The 17,977-nt window shown below is 38.1% G+C and overlaps 1 protein-coding gene across 7 annotated transcripts in view; it reads left to right on the forward strand.

Annotated features, from left to right (window-relative positions):
- The window catches only part of SOX5 (SRY-box 5), a 640,352-nt gene that overhangs the window by 373,701 nt on the left and 248,674 nt on the right, over positions 1-17,977 (forward strand). For 6 of the 7 annotated variants that reach the window (XM_027905265.1, XM_027905273.1, XM_027905234.1 and 3 more), the window contains one exon: positions 13,106-13,337. In XM_027905265.1, the coding sequence (XP_027761066.1) occupies positions 13,107-13,337 (231 nt within the window). In that variant the 5' untranslated portion in view covers position 13,106. The remainder of the gene's footprint in view (positions 1-13,105; positions 13,338-17,977) is intronic. The other variant, XM_027905281.1, reaches the window with a different exon arrangement.

Here is a 17,977-nt window from a genome sequence, read left to right on the forward strand (position 1 = left end):
AGTATGCCTTTATAATTAGTTATCCAGGGCAGAGGTTGGAAAGGAGGCTGGCTTTAGCTTTCCATCATTATCTACTGGGGAATTACCACCAGAGCTATGCATAATGGCAGAATCTGGAAATCAGAATGTGTGACTCACTGTCTGAATTTGGTGCTGATGTGCTGTGAAAAGGTGGGTTAAAACTTTGGCTGTCCCTTGGGGGGCAGTACTGGGTAGTTCTGTAGGTAAACAAGATCCGAAGTGGAGTCTGTCATGGTTCATCTCTGAAATGGATGTGACCATTAGTAGTTTGTGATGAAGGTATGTGCGATTCCTTTAAAGTAGGTGGGGGTTTTTTGTTTTTGTTTGTTTGGGTTGGGTTTTGTTGTTGTTTTTGTTTGGGTTTTGGTTTTGTTTTTTGGTTTGGTCCTTTAGTAAATATTATGTAGTAAATAGTGCTTAATAATTGTAAATTACAGAGAAGGGGGTCCAGTGAAACTGGACATTAATGAAAAGGATTGACATCCTCCTGCTAAATGCTGGGTTTAGGAGGTTTTGTTTGTTTAGGAGTTTTTCGGGTTTTCTTTGTTTGTTTTTTGTTTGTTTGCTTGGTTTCTTTGTTTTGTATTAATTTTTTTTTTTAATTATCACTGCCCAGAAAAGAAGTATGAATAGATTTTTTACATAAATATTGTCATTAGGTTAAAAAAACCCCACATAATTAGGTTCTGTTCTCAGGCACGTATGTAGAAACTTTACTTAGGTGTTGGACTTGATTGTTGTGGGACCCTTTAAACTCAGAATATTCTGTGATTCTGTGAAACTTAGTTATTCAGTTTCAAAATGCAGTAGCTGAATAGAGAACTAAATTTTTGCCGTCACTTATGTGTCAGTATGCACAAAGCTGTTGGGTAAATTAATGATACAAGTCAGTAATGCAAACAGCGATCGCCATTAGAATGTTTTCTTTAAGAAAGGAAAATCGGAGCTTGCAGAGTGTTTTATAAAGGCAGTTAAACATTCTTATCTCTTATTTAGAAACAGAAAAACTGGGAGCCAGAATAGTTCAATAAATTATGTGGGATCACATGGAAAGTTGCCTGTCTTCTGAATTCTTAATGTTGTGGCTTGGTTTCATAGTCCATGCTGAGGCAGGAAGGGTATAAATAACTACCTGGTCATAGTTTCAGTGTTTGTGCTTCTTCAGCAATCATCAATGCCAGAGGGCACTGCTATACATCAGAAATAAATTTCTGTGATGTATTTCACTCAACCAGTCCTTTATCCTGGGTTTCATTTGAGCAGCTCTAGAGCTTGCCAGGTGACTACTTACCCAATGCAGAGCCATTTGCTATCTTTTTCAAATAAAAAACTGGGACAGTAGACCCTGTTGTGTTTTGTATTCACTTCAAGATGTTAAACTAACGTAATTTATCATCAGTGTGTGATATAGAGCTGTTTGTTAACGTAATGGTACAAATGAATCCATGATTTTTCTGTGTCCCAGTCTATTGTACTTGTAATGATTCCTTATCGATCATTGACATGGAGTGATGAGGCATCCTCTGAAGTTCATTCTAATAGCTCTTTCAGATACATCAGAATGCTTTCTGTTCCCTTGACTATCTTTTTATAGAGATTCATATTTGAATTGTTCACAGTGCCAAATCCAAAAGAGTGGTGTATGTGTGGGGAACATAGAAGAAAAATAAGGAACTGGGAAGTAAGAAAGTTTGGTTGTTCATTTTTGTTGATGAGATAAGTTAATTTTCTAAGATGTTCTGCACCTACATCTCTTATGCCTGAAGGAATCCAAAGGTCCTCACTCTCTTCAGGGTCAGTAGTGCCCTTTGAATGCCTCCTTCTCCATTCAGTGGTCATTTTCCTTGTAATACTCATGACAGACGTTTTAGATCTGAACATCTGGATTCAGATTCACTTATAATATAATTAGGTGTATCCCCAGCAGGGAGAAGGGTTTTGATGGAAGAAAGCTATTATACCACTTGTTATGGCAATAGCAGCCAGGTTTACTTTACTGTAATGTATATTTATTTTTTTCAGAAGACTATAGCTCTCATCTGAAGTTGGACTTTGATGGTAGTATGTGCCTTAGACTGCTAAATTGTTATAATACATCTCAGTAAAAACAGTTCTAGGCAAGAGCATTTTAATGGTGGTTTTTGAGTGTGTTTGAAGGCACTGTGGGGACAGTGTGATGTAGGGGAAGAGTCAAATGTTTATTTGAAGATGTGTTTGAATGAATCTTCCTACATAAACTTGCCAGTGTTAAGAAAGAGGGGCTCTGCCCCTTTTAGATCACAAAGGCCTCTCAGTGGGGGATGGTTTTGGTAATGGAAAAAAACAAAAAAGGTTCCAGTATGTGGTGGAGGAGGTAAAATAAACAAACACAATGGATGATTGCTTCTCTCCATCAAGGCTTCTTTATCCTTGCAAGCTCAGTCAGTGGTCAGCATGTTGGACACCCCTCCCTGCTTTATCCATCCCTTTACTGTGTTCTTTGACAGAATTGGTTTATACAGCTGGGTCTTTGTGGAGCTGGATGGGACTGCTGTTGAACAACAGACAGGAAGATAGACAAAGTACCTATGGAAAGTCCTCTGAGTTTTCTTTGAGCGAATGATACTGATTTCAAGGTTTTTCTCCTTTATATCCCACTGCCCAGTTCCCAGAAGTAGCACTTTTAAAGTAGACATCTTTTTTTGTAATGCTGTTTCCATGCCTGCCACTGCAGCCTTTCTAAAGTAAAATTTGAAACTCTTTATGGTTCTAAAGGTATGTTGTCTGTTTAGAATGGTCTCTCAATTTCCAATTTGTGGATTTGTTCTACGTTGCATGCCAATATGCATTTGTGCAAGGATATACGTGTGTTACATGACTAATGGCTGCGTTTTTCTTACCTAACAGCTCCAGCAGTGTCTAGGGTTATTGTTTGTTAGGCTGGGAAGTTATCACCTGGTTATGATTGTTCTTTCTCTTGCAATTTGACATGTATTTTTAGAATCAGATAAAGCAAAAAAACAGCTTTCATACATGAGGAAGCCTGTTAGTGTGTGCAAGCAGCAGTTCTGATGAGTGTTCAATAACACTGTAAACTGACTATGGATCCTCAGGAATCAGAAAGTTACCTGAGTGAAAGGGGTCTGTCCAAGAGTACTGGGAGCGAAGGGATATGTGTATGATGGATGACTGCACCACACATTCATTAATGTAAATTTTTAATTCTTATGCTTTTATGAATAAAAACTGGGAAAGCAGTACAACTGTCAGGAGAGAACTGAAGGACACTTCACAGTACAATATGCACAGTGAATGAGGGAGAGCCCTCACATCATACCATAAACTGTTCCTGTTCTATCCCTCATCCAGTCATCTGTTGGAACAGAGATGGCATGACTCTGTGGATAATCTGAAGTAGGAGATAGGAGTGCAGAACTGCCTGAACACTTGAAAAAAGTTCATTTTCTCTTTTGGAATATCAGAATATCTGAGTAAAATTATTTTTATTTAAACAATTTTTGTTTTACTCTTATTTGTATTTCAGAGTAATTTTCAGAGGCAGCAATTTTCACTACTTTCTGAAAGGCAACATCTGGGCTTCGGAACAATCTCTTTTCAGCTTTGAATATTCTACCTCAAATTGCTTACACATTATAAATGTTCAAAATTTTTTGTGGCGTTGTTTTTTTAGCATAATGGAAAGGCAATAATGTATTTATTCCCTGTCATTTTATCTTCAAGTTCAGTTTGATTTTTCTTTCTCGGGCTCTCCAGGATTATTTGTTCCTGGGCCAAGAACGCACCTGTCATGTAGAAACCCTCCAAAAAGGGAGGAGCACACGCTTGCATGTGAACAAAAAAATAATGAGAATTCTAGGCAGCTGGAATTAACCTGTTGGAAAGGAAATGTTTACATCCATTAGAGACATTGCTCTGCTTAAGTGTATTTTTTTTGTTTCATACCCATGCACACATGCAGATGCAAAAACCATTTGACTGTGCCTGTAACGCTTGACGGTACATGTGGGTTCTCTGAGGCCCCAGTTCTGCTCCCGCTAAAGTGATTTAGAGGCCCAATATTTCAGCAGTGCAGATTAATGCTATCAGTGGATATGCATATATACCATATTAGCTTCATCAGTTTTACCAGGAAACCCACAGGATATGTATGGATATATGTGCTCATGTGTTTTCAAGGGGTTTTTGCCTTTTTTTATAAAGTGACAGGCATTGTGCAAATGTGGCTGCGAGTGATGGTTGGAGGAAAAGTTTATATAGTAATGGTAGAATGATACTGTGAGTTCTGCAAACATCAGTGGGTATATTGAAAATTATAAGTGCAAGTATGTGTACATTTATTAGAAGCGAGCATACGTGAGATATAAACTCAGATATAGGGAAATTAAGAGTGAAGTGGGGAAAAATAAGAAGCTTTTTTAAAATTTCCTTGTTTCTGGTTTGTTCGTGATTACACACAAACTCTGGTGAAGAAATGTTGTTGAAAAATATTTAAAATTTTATTTGTGAAGTTTTAAATTTAAGTAAAGAAAGGGGAAGGGAGAAGAGGGCTGGAAGCTCAGTAGCTGTTTCTCTGGCACTCACGTTACTGAGCAGTGGTGTGATGGAAGAGTGGGAAAAGCTGTGTCATTTTACTGAAATCTTGATCAAAAGAATGACTTCTCATGCTGAAATCTGGGTGTCTTTTGGAAGAGAATTCTTATTCTGAATGTTGATTCTACTGAAAATAATTCATCATTTAACAATGCTTGAAGAAAAATTTGTCAGCTTGATTAGACAAAGACTGCGAACGACCCAAAACTGCAAAAGTTTTGATATTAACTGACTTTTCAGAATGAACCCATGCTTCCTCAGATTTCTTTGTAATAAGTTAATCATTCGTAATTGTCATGATTTTAAAACTTTTTCAACTCCTTGCCTCCATTTCACTCAGTGTCAGTGGAAATTAGGTATGCACGTCTGTGTGTGATGTATGGATTCCTTGTAGCATGCAGCACAGCTCTCCCACTCAGCGTCTGGAGGATGACTGACTTCTTTTCCATAGTTTTCAAGTATTAGTTTGTACAGTGAATTTTTAAGGCCTGAAATCTCTAATTATTTGACTAGATCCTCTTTGAAGTTCAGCAAGCAGAAGAGTGATGATTACCTCATGTCACAGTGATTGAGATAGTGCTTTCAGCAGGAAGCAGTTGCTAAAACTTTACATGAAAATAAAAGCAAAATGCTGCTATTTTTGTGGTAACTTGAGAAAAAATTTAGAATAATGGTAAAAAGAATAATAAAAAAGCAAGATGTATGAGGAGCTGAAGAGTGGGGGGAGGTATGTTTCTGATAGGTTGGGGGGTGGGGTAAAGGAAGCCAGAGTTAATTTGAGGATGCACTGGAAAATAAATGAGCTTGTGGATTTAATTCAAAATCATCCAAGCAGAGTCTTTTGCATGAAAGAAGCCAGTGATCAGGCTCAGTTTACTTGAAACATCAACAATGACTGCATCCTGCTGTTTCAGAGTTTGTGCTGATAGATGCTCATCGTCTTTGACACTGCACCATTACGGTTGTATGTTGCCTGTACCGTAACCAGATTTTCACTGTGTGCCTCTTCTGCTCTTAAGAAGTTCTCACAAAATCCAGGTTTAGAAGTCTGATTTCTTAGAAACATACTTTTCAGCAAGTAAAATCTCATCTTGTAGTTCCTGGTTTATAAACATACTATTAGATTTTTGGCTCTTTTAGTTGACAGACTAGTTAAAAACAAAAGGCGGGTGGTTGACATGTACCAAACAAAAACAGCATGCAGGTTCTCATGCTAAAACCGACTTTGAATGTGTGTCTCTGGGTCAATTGCTAAATGCTCCTGCATAGCAGACACTAATTACTGTGCAAAACAGGGACAATAATGCAAAGTCCTGTGTGTGAGATCTACAGAAGAATTAGGTAATATTCTTTGCAGTAATAGAATATAGTATCTTGATAAGGAGTTCCTTCATTACCTTTCAAATTCTGTTTTTGTTGAAGGTTGGTCTGTTTCGGGGTACTGTATTTCACTAAACAACTTGGTCACGCACAATCTTTTCCAGTTCCCCTGCTTCAAGAAGTCAGTGAAAAACTTTGTGTAAACACACGTTGGGAACGTTAAACGTGAACTTTTTTTCACTAAGATTTTTATCAGACTTGATTTTACAGCGGTTCTTCATGCATGAATTCCTTGAAAATGCAAGAAAATGGAGATAAAATTTTAGTTGAGAGGATAAGTTTGTAGAAAGTGTTGGGGGGTTTTGTTTGTTTTTTTTTCTTTCATTTTTGTAATAAAAAAAGGGGTTTGTTAACATTTTGTTGAAAGACACTTGTACAACTGTATTGTTTGAGAGTTCCAAAATTTGTCAAAATAAAACCATTTACCACTGAAATTTTTAACAGTACCTTTTCTCAAAAAGCAGTTTTCACAGTATGTGGAATATCAGGTTTATCATCCAAGCTGCTGATACTATACTATACTTAAAAAATGCAAACTTTAAAAATAGATTTAGGATAGCATATTCCCTACCTGTTTTATCATTCAGAATCTTCTAAACTGTAGGACTATCAGAAACTGTTAAAATAACCCCATACAGGGAGGAAATCTGGAAAGCAAAAAGGAATAAGGTGAGCTGGATGAAATGGAAATTACTGGATGACCTTAACCATAGGATTACTTATGGCAGCTGAAATAATAGACAACTCCACAGAACTATTACACAGGTTATGCCATAGTGATCTGGGTTTGTATTAACAGAAGTGTCTCGTTCACCAAGACCCTTTTTGAATAACGCAACTTATTTGTGGCATATGTGCATTTTAAAAGATGGCTGATTGATATGATCTAAGAAAGTAATAATTAACACATTATTCTATCTCAGTGTGAGTGACAAATGAGAGCACGTTTCATGCACAGGTTTTATTGATTAGCAGAATAGAGAGTTTTGCTTCTTTTGTTAGGTGTTTGTTTTTTTTTTTTTTTTTTAATTGTAAAATTACTTCAGTGAAGAATTCCAAACCAGGCTGTAAATGACTCAAAGATATTACCAAGTGAAGTCTGTTTTTAGTGGTATGTGTAGAAACAAGTCGGGCTTGCAGTTCCCAGTGGGACAGAGTGTGGGAGTCTGCCACCCTTACTCATGTTGAGTAATACCTTATTACACAAGTAATCCTGTCAAAATGAACAGAGTTGGGTTTTTTTTAAAGGTACTAGTTATTCAGTGTACATAAATAATGAATTAATTTGGGGCCAAAATGGAATGGAGACAGTCATTAGTGTTAACTGGCACCTCTTGCTTGGGCTGTGTGTAAGGAGAGATCATAGCTTCAATAAACCTGGGAATATGAACTGTTTTATTAGTGCTAAATGTGATCAGAGATGAGGCAGATGCATTGCTGACATTTTGTATAGGCTTGTGTTTATGCATCTCTATGTGTGTGTGTGTGTGTGCTTATACATCAGATATATGTAGTATTGCTGCTGTCTGTAATTGTAATTATTTCCTGTGGAAAAGCAGTCTGCAGATTTCCAACATGTACTGTAATTAGAGGGAAATATCCCTGCAGATCAGAAGGAGGTCGGATTGAATTCCACTGAAGTTCCTGGGACTGGTTTAGTATATAGCATTTAGTTTGGGCTTGGGCTGTGTTAAGGAGCAAATTCCTGGTGCTGCTGTTGGTAGCTAGAATGTCCTTCCACACTGCTGCTGATCTGCTCCTCTTATCCTCGTGTATCTCTTCAGAAGGCAGCTCTGTGCCCGTCTCCAGCATATGGGGCCGACTGATTTAAACTCTGCCCATGAGAGGGACTTAGTTTATGGCTGCCAGAGAAACTCAAGAGGTGAATATTTTCATGCCGATTCAGAAACTGGCTATGCGACTCCAGTCAGGCGCTGTCACGCCTGGTTAGGGTGAGAAAACAACAATGCCTCTCTTGATAAGGGGAAAAAAGAAAGTCTTGCACAGTCAAAATTTTGACATAACAATTTAAATCATCTCTCTACATCCTGTGGACTTGGAGCTGTCAAAAAGGCAAAGCCTGTGTTTGAATGGAAAAGCTTTTTATTTCTTTAAAAAGTGTACCAACTATAATTATCCATAACTATGCAGGCCTGTTTTAATGCTGTTTTATAATTACAGGTCTTAATGCTAGATTATACAAAGTCATTTATAAATAGTCAGAACAGAGGGACTTTGGGAGTTTTTAACCTGTGGATTGCTGTGGGTTGTGGCAGCTGACGAGATTTTGCCTGTGTATATATGGGGTGAGCTGTGTAATGATTGATGAATCCCTTAATTAACTCCCAACAAGTTAAGATTTATGGCCTCATATCTTCTTCTCCTGACACATCTGTGTTTGTCACTTTTGAAGACATGGCTAAGCCATTTCTCCAAAAGCTTTTGTGGGTATCTGAAATGTTTCTGAGGTATTTTGTCTAATGTAACAAGATTAGAGTTTTATGACATAAAATTTATGAAATTTTATGGCATGAACAATTGCATTGGGAGGGATGCTGGTTGTGTGCTAGAGGGTACTATCTGCTTGAATACTGGATACCACTTTAGATTTATTTTGGGTATACAATCATGTATGAAATGAACCGAAACCAATGAACAAATGGAAATGTAGTGGGGGACACTTAAATGAGTTTCTGTTAAAAAATAATAACAATAAAAACATAGAGCTGCAGAAAAGATCACTTTTGTGAGACACTCAAGGGAAGAAGAAAAAAAAACAAACAAGCAAAATAGTCTTATTTAGTAGCCTGAAATTATTTGGATGGAACCAATACTTCTAGATGGCACGAGGAAACAATTCATGTGAAGGTAGTGTAGCTGTTATTCTCTCTCCAGTGGGAAAATCCAGCCATGCTGAAGTCAGTCCAAAACCACTGAGATCAATACGCACAGGGTATCAGTTTAAACCTACAAAGAGTCTGTTATAAATTGAAGGAGAGTAAAGAAATACGTGGAGAAACTATTGTAACATGAATCACATAAAATATTTGTTAGATAAGAGTGAGTTAGACGAGTGAGATTTTCCTTCCCTGAAAAAAAAACCCAAATATTTTTGCTACCAGGAAAAGCATTTATTTAATGAAAATTTAACAAAAGGCTTGTTTTTTCACTGCAATTTCTGCATGTTAAGAAGCCTTTCTGAAAACAGAAATAAGAGTCTCTTTACAGGAAACAGTGTCTTATTTGAATTCATCACCAGAACTAAGTCTTCAGTTCCATCCTAACCGCTGATAAAAATCAAGTGTGGGGATACATTTCACAATTCCAATGTGTCTGCACAGTGGGCTGGGTACCGCCTGTGTCCCACTGCGTCAGAACTTTGCAGATTTAGGTTGTCTAAAAAATGACTCCCTAGCTATTTTTATTCAGTAGAAATGATTAATGGCAGTTCAAAATGCAACTCTTCTTGCAAGTCTTAAGTTGCAACAGATTTCATCTGCAGTGACACCCTTTTACATTCACACTCTGGTCCTACGTATTGCTACTTTTCTGAGTTTCATCTTGGGGTTGTGTTGGATTTTCTTAATCATATCCATAAGTTCATGTTTGAGAAAACTGGTGTTTCCTCTTCCATTGTAAAGCTTCATTCAGAGTGGTGTAATTGAAAACCATTCTGAATTTAAACTAGTTTGGGGAAAAGATCTTGAAGTCATGTAAGTTGTAAACTGTTGTGTTATCACTGAGGCAAGATCCAGGATATTTGCAGTCCTTTGTTAAGATGAGATAATTCTAGTACTTCATTAGAACTAGATCTGTGTAAAAGAGCTCAGTTTCAGATAATTTTGTTACTCAGAATTTATCTGTTTCCCTTTCCTCATTGTTTAGAATGGGAACTCACATCTTAGATACAGAATTTGTGAAGACCTTGTATTAGCTCAGTAGGGTAATGAAGATAAATGAAAAGAACAGAATTCGGGGGGACATGGTATGGGAGCAGTTCAGATTCAGAAAATGGACCAGTGAACCTGTAGAAATGATGAAAGACCATCTGTGAATGAAGTTCCCTTGTATCATGTTTCCTACTTGTGAACCTATCAGAGATTTGATCCTTTGCTGCTGTAGTCTTTGGTAGTTACTGTCCTTTTGGAAGACATTTCCAGAAGTAGATACAGATTTATGAATTTATTTATTTAAATCTTCCAGGCTCTTATGGAAATTTCACAGATAGAGAGTAAGAAATTTCTGCAAAACTCTTGAGGTTTGTCCAACTCACGTTGACTATGGATAGAGTGCATCCATTTCTTTAAGTGTCCTGGTCACTTGGAAGACTAATGCAGATTAGAGCCTCAGTTTTGCTGCCTTAGCCATTTTAGTGAGTTGTTAGCCTCCCAGGATGGTGATGGCATGTGGCTTGTTCTTTAAACTGCATCTTCTAGAAGCAAAGGAAGAAGTTTCTTCTCTTAGTATCACTTTAGTTTGACCTATAAACCAACCTGTAGGTTTTTGATTTATATCAAAAGCATGATAATCTCTGTTATTCTGAGGGCATGGAGGTGGACACCTCTATTGCCTTCCTTGCTTGTATTTATAAATTCCCTGCAGAAAATTATTTCATCCCTGTTGGGTACAGTGACAAGCTGAAGACGATGATCTGCAGCTTTCTAGCTGAACCACAGTAGATAAAACTATGTATTTGCTTAGCAGGTTAACAGAAGAGCTTAATTACTTCTGTGTGATAGTCAAAGTCTCCTTGCAAAGCAATGTGGCAGAATTCCGGGTTAACATCAATAGGAGTTTTTAACACAGTTTGAGTGTATTAGTATATAACCCAAATCATCAATACAAAGCAAGGCATCCTCTCTCTATAATTTATTGCCAGAGTGAATTGCAGTGGAGGCTTTTGTAGATGGTTTGCAATATTTTCAGTCATCTTATTGAATATAAATGTTCTAAAGTATAGAATATTACTGTGGAATAATTGACTAATGATTTTTGTGTCCCTCCCCTTTTGTTTGCCAAAATTGAGACAACTGCTTAGTGCTGAATTTTAAAAAAGAGAGACTTTGTAAAAACCCTGGCTTCTATTAGGGCAGCGTTGAAATGAGTAACCGAAAAACTTAAAATTAATAGCAGATATGTATCTCAGTGAGTTACAATACAGAATAAGAATAATTCACATTAACTTCAGAAGGGAGTTGTATGGTTTCTGCAGAAGAAGAGCTTGAGATCTGTCACGTCAAACATAGCTGTAAAATGCTGAATTCAGTGGGCTAGTAGAAAACTGATCTCTGTCTTTATGCATATGCTTTGCTGCAGACACGTAGGTGGGAAAGCCTAGAAGACAGAATTCAGGTAGGATGTATGAAGTGTTAGTCTGTTGGACTAAGTCAAACATTAATAGAAAATACAGATTGCTTCTCTAAGCACAGGCAATAGGTGGTGTTCAGAACAGGCAGTGTGCAGCTGAGTATAGGTTCTGGTAGGGATTTTTTTGTCTGAGTTTTTGGTGGTGATGGAGGGTTTTCTTGGCTGTGATTTTTTTTTTTTTTTTTAATATAATCTAACTTGGCTTGGGAGGCAAAGCTCAAAATGAGATCATTAGAAACAAAATAAGTCCTAACAAAGGGCTGTTTAAAGTCGCTGTTTGTTTTCAGACCCAGTTGACTGCTGCTAAGAACCGTTCCGTGCTCAATATGCCAAACTGTATGGACATGCTCCACCTCACAGCAGCCCCACGCATGGTTCAAGAGGCTGCTGGGCTTTTGAAATGCAGTCCTTTAACTGTGAAGTGGAAAATCAAAATGGGGTAATTAGAATCATAAATACGAGATTTTTTGAGGAGGAGCGTTATTCCTTCAGCCCATTTTCCCAACTTTTACGTACAATAGTCTTCAGTTTCCTTGTTCGTAACTTTTTTTTTTTTTTAATGAAACATTTCTCTAGCTTGCTTGCTTTTCTTCTTTTGACTGTGCCTGTAGGATTTCTTATTTCTCATTCCACTCTTTCTTACAGATGCCCCTGCTTAGCACAGGGGTGCATTATGCCATCCATGCACACACCCTGATTTTCATGAATAGTGTTGCTGTGATTCATCCCAGAAGTCGTCTGTGTTTTAGTACTTCACTGCACCCCTCTATTTTGAAGACCAAACTGGAAGACTTCTGGGTTCAAATTGTCCCTATAAGATTTTCAGTAGTGCTTGGTTTGGATGAAACCTAGATTTTTCAATGGCATAAGCTTCTTTCAGTCTTTCTAAAAGTTGAAGATATACACATTGCTGTAAGAACAGTGTTATCAGACAATCTAAAAAATTCAGAATATGGGCCTGAATTTTAAGTCAAGGTCTGTGTGTGATTTTTACAGTGTGTACTCTGTGTATCTTCCTTGTGTATCCTTTTTAAATATAAATGTAAATTACGTTTACGCGTATTTAAGATATATGTAAGAAGATTTGATAGGAAATTTTCATTCAGTTAGTACACCCCTGAATTTGTGTTGTCAAAAGGCTTACATTATTAATGCTCAAATGTTTAATTGCTTAACTATACCAGATCTGCAAACCTAGAAAGATTCTTACAACGTGACTATAACACTCCGTTGTTCACATGGGTGAAGTTTTATAAACACAGACAGTTTGGCTTGCTAGCAAGTTGCTTTGTTGTATTGTATTTTATTTTACTTTATTTTTTTATCAGTTATGGTTGATAATGACATGCAGATGATTATTCCTTAAAAGCTAAGTTGACAATAGCTTGTATCGGGAGACATTCTATCTTCTTACAGTCTCTTGCAAATACAAAACCAGATGGGTATTTTTTTAAAGGAATTGCATTTCATTATGCAGTCTTAGGTGAATTTTCATGTTTAAGAAGCCAGAATACAAGAGAGTGCTATATTAGTGCATTATTCTCACAACAAACAAGCCACTGTTCTGTTGCTACCTGCTTGGCCATTGTTCCCAATTGTGTATGCTTTGCAGTGGTATTTGGATGGTTTCCTGCTCTCTGCCAGCACAAAAAAGGCATTTCTGTTACAATGGCCCCTAACCACACAATGACGGCATTAAGGATTTATTTGGAGGTTTCATTATTTTCTCCTCTTTTGTTCCTTCCAGGATGTCTTCCAAGCGACCAGCCTCTCCGTATGGGGAAGCAGATGGAGAGGTAGCCATGGTGACAAGCAGACAGAAAGTGGGAGAAGAGGAGAGTGACGGGCTCCCAGCCTTTCACCTTCCCTTGCATGTGAGTTTTCCCAACAAGCCTCACTCTGAGGAATTTCAGCCAGTTTCTCTGCTGACGCAAGAGAACTGTGGCCATAGGACTCCCACTTCTCAGCACAACACAATGGTAGGTTTGCTAATGGTCTATTGTGCTTACATCCATTCTTTGAATTCTGCCTCTACAGTAGTTTGGCATCCAGATCTGTACTTTACGGAGTATACAATGCACAGTTACACGTACAGAACACGCTACAATACTGTGAAAGCCTTGACCTAGCTGGGCTGCCTTTACCCTCCATGACAAATGCTAAATCGCTTGCAGTGCAGACTTCTCCTCACCTTTGCCTGATGGCATTTAGGGCGCTAAAATTTGTTAGCTGCAGTGATGTGAATTTGAAGTGTATGTGTTCAGCAAACAGTAAAACGGTTTTGGAACACTCTTAGTGAGAGTCACGTTTGGCATGGTGTCTGAAATATCACCCCAATGCCAAGTTTATGCAGTGGTAAAGCACGAGAGTCTGTATAAAGGGTAAAAAAGAAACTTTGAATTTTGATGGTTTTAAAAATTCACATCTGTTGTGTAATTCACATGCCACAGATACATACAAGAAAATTTGCTGTGCTTACAGAATTAAATCAGCATACTACTTTTGCACTTAAGAATTTCCCCCTTTTTGTGCACTCTAGAAATTACACTGAGCACTTAATTCCTTACATTTAGCAGCTCACTGGAAGTCCAGAACTGGCTGTATCTAAAAGGAGACAAAAAGAACAAAAAGCCATGCCATGTTCCTCACTAGTATCGTAGTGTCACTCTTGTAATGTGGGCCCTTCAGGGGGAGTACTGTGATTCAATTTTAGGAAGGTCGAAAGGTGCAGGGGGAGGCAGTGGAACCCCAGAACTGAGGCACCTCGACAAAGCTGTCTGTTGTGAACACGCTCGCACAGCTCTTGCCTGTTTACAAATTGACTGTAACTTTTCTGTGAGTCCCCCACTTTGACAAGGGCACTGACAATTTCACTTTAAGTGAAGATAATGAATGGACCTGCATATTTGAAGGCTTTTAAAAAGGCATTGCAAAATAGGTGATAGTGTATTCTCATAAAAGCCTGCAACAGCTCCATAGTGGTATTAAAGCCCTTACAACTCATTATGCATATGTAATAAGCCCTAAGTAAAAAGCCTTAGGGATTATTATTTCTCATAGGACCAAGTCACTGGATATTCACTGAAGCTGCTCTCCTAGACAAAATAACTCACTGATCCTGATCCATTTTTCTTCCTTTTTTGGGCTAATGCTTAAGTTCAAACAGTGGGTTGGAATATTTAATTTTTACTTTGTGTTATTGCGACTTCACATGAAGAAAGAACAGCATTGGAGAAATTACTCATGGGCAGACATGTCATTATCTTTTTCAAGCTTGTTTACTTCCCATCCTTTATCTTATGTTTTGTGGAGATGGAATTCATTAATACACAGTTCCAGCCAATGGGATGTTGGGGTATGTAACTGGTCTGTGAGCTTTGCTGTATTTTGGCGTATTTTAAGGGAGTGTGTTGAAGATAAGAAGTAGTTTCTGACAACATGTAAGTAATAGATAAAATTGTGATGGCACCAGCAGTGTAGAATCAGACCCTATTGAAATAAAAACCTACTGTTTTTTAAGGAAGCCAGCAGAAGTATTTTAACTACACCTCACTGAAACACTTAGCTGCACTTTAATTGATTTTAACTAACTTTTTAATTAATTTATAGTTTTTAAGACCAAGAAGTTTAGCTGAGCATCTAGTGTGACCTCCTGCTATGAAGGCTGTATTTAATGTGATGTCAAAACAGTGTGTTCTGACTCTTTGTAATACAAGATACTGAATCATTGTGTGTTTTAGGCAATTTGGCTGTAGCAGCGACATATTGTAGGCTTATCTGAGGCATTTTTTGGGGGGTTATAAGGACCTACTTTTGTCTTCATACATATTTAAGAAAATTGCCAGTTTGTATGAGTGTGACATTTTGCCAATGTCTCTCTTTTAGTGAGTAATGTCTTGTAAAAATCATCACCCAGGTAGGTCAGAAAGGATGTAACCTATGTGTCTCCAGAAAGAAGGAAGTGATCCTTGTAAATAAGATATACACAAAATATACATAATCACACCCTCTGCTATTGTGGTGTGTAGTTATAAGAAGGAAGTAACCGAATAACCTCTGGATGGCTTCAATTTGTGTGATTACCAGTTATGAAAATCATTCCCAAAGGGTATTCACTTTGTTAGCATTGCAGAGGTCATTTTTATACTGTTTGAATTGACATTCTTTGTAACTTATAAGTCTCTGGGAAGCAAATCCGGGTTTATGCACATGTGCACACACCACCACAGAGTGCAGTCCAATACAGTTTTATTGATAAAGCTCCAGCAGCGTCCTTCACACTTCTTAATAGCTTGTCAGCTGCACTGCTGCACCTTCTGACTGAGCCGGCGAGTGACTATAGAGTTCTTATTATGCAGCCACATGGCTATCTTTGGCAGGGTACACCTTTACAGATCTCTCCAGTGTCACATGAGAAGGTTTCAGAGGTGCAGGCAGTCTGAAATTGTGCAGTGCATCACTCTGCTGCACCTGTCTAAACCTTACTGCTTTGTGCGTGATTGTCAGCTAAGACTCTTCTCCGGAGGGATTCTTAGGTAGTCATGGTATAGATCCAGAGAGGTCTTGCTCTGTTAGCTGCATGTACAACACCCATTTGGTTTAGGGAACAGTCTCAGCAGAAGAAAGCCACAGCCAAGGGATTTGGAAAAGGTATGGAATTACAAAGCTTTGTCATATCTTTATTCCTCTTGTCACCAAAGCCAAGCCGACCGCCTCATATTGTGACTCTCAGCAATGAGTCATGAAGGGACAGTTGGGAAAAGAATTTGAACCTTGAGAATCAATTACTTGGCCTCACTTTTCTAGGTGCTAATTGATCCTCTGTTTCATAGGTTACTTCCAGCTGTGCTTCCTTTCACAAGTCCTGGCAGCCTGGAACAGCCTAGGATCCTTAAGGTACAGGGCTGATTGCAGAACAGTTAGAACTGAATGGTTTACCCAACTTAGACTTTTGAAAATTGACTCTGTTGCACTTTACCAAGTTACAACAACTGCCAACTCAGGCATCTCAGAATACTGAATAAATGTTTATGAAAGGAGGACAAAATTCCTGGAAATAAACCTTAAAACCTAACCAAAATTTGCAAAAAATCTGCAAAGCCCATCTTCCCGTCAGGATGAACAGGGTATTTCTGAGGATGCTGAAGCTGCAGCCAGTGTACTGGGCACAGTCAGTGCCAGTGAAACTGCAGTTAGTGTAGCGGGCACAAACTGAAACACAGGAAAGTCCCTCTGAACATCAGGAAAAGCTTTTACTGTGGGGGTGACTGAGCATAAGAACAGGTTGTCCATGGAGGTTGTGTAGTCTCGCCCCTTAGAGATATTCAAATACCATCTCAGCATGGTCCAGAGCACCTGACTCTCAGTGGCCCTGCTTGAGCTGGGGGATTGGACCAGATGTCCTCTGGAGATTCCTACCAGCCTCAACCAAGGCAGAGGCAATCTGTCCCAAACTGCCTTCCTCTTGGTAGAAGAAACCAGATACTTATTTAAATAGGAAAACTGTTCTGCTGATAAGATAAGAAATTTATCAGACTTAAACCAAAGGCTCAGTACAAAATAACAAGACAAATAATTTGACCTGGAATGTATCTGAGATCCCCCTTAGGATGTTCATAGCAGGCCATAAGCTTAGTAGGGAAACACTTGAGGATTACAGTATCAATCAGTAGCTCTTTTGAAGAAAGCTGTTAAGGCTACAGAAGGTTTATTTTACTTCTGTTTATTTGACTTACCATTTTGCTTGTGCCACCTCTCAAGACTACTCATCTCACCAGTGGTGTCTCTGTGCTAATTTCTGAAAATATGAGATGTCAAGGCTGAAAATACTGATTAAAGTAGGCCACGGGCATGGTATGTTCAAATCCCACTGTTCTTTTTAACTATAGAATATCAGTAAAATGCCGGATAAGATTTTAAAAAAAAAAAAAAAAAAAAACAAAACCAAAAAACCCCAACCAAAAGAAAAAGGAAGTACTGATCCAACTGTTACAAGGTAATTTTACCACTGTCCAGTTGTTGCAAACTGTGTGTCTGCACTGCTAGCCCACGTTTGTCCTGCATTTTCAGTCCCTGCATGGGATTTAGAATTAATTTTCAGCAGTGCTTTAAACTGATAGGAAATATGACCGTGCACTGTTAAGTAGCCTTGTTGCTTCACACTAAAAGATTTTGCATTTCTGTGGTGAGTGAAGTTATTCCTCCATAACTTGGAAATAATATTAAGAAAGCTTGGTCATATTAAGGATAACAGTATTAGTGGTCTCCTGATGTACTGCTTCATGCTTTTCCTACACTTGTCCAAAATAAAAGGGTCTGTAATGCTGAACTGGAATTCTCTTATCACATCCATCCTGGCCTGTGCTTCACCTGTTGGTCTGGAGTTTGTCAGCATGTGAATAGTAATGAATCAGAACAACAAGTGGCTGGAGCACTTAGCTACTACTCAGAACTTCCGAAGAGAATGGAAATCTGAATGCATATAGCTTTTTAAAAAGTCAAATAGGACTCTAATTATACTGAGCTAAAGAATGCCTATTAAAAAAAAAGAAACACAGTGGTTTTAGAGAAATTTTAATTTCCAGTGTACCTTTGTGCATCAAGCTTAGGATAAGTTATT

This window comes from Empidonax traillii, unplaced genomic scaffold, assembly GCF_003031625.1.
Source record: "Empidonax traillii isolate 1590-97213 ecotype Southwest subspecies unplaced genomic scaffold, ASM303162v1 scaffold25:size3598162, whole genome shotgun sequence".
Lineage (NCBI taxonomy): Eukaryota > Metazoa > Chordata > Aves > Passeriformes > Tyrannidae > Empidonax > Empidonax traillii.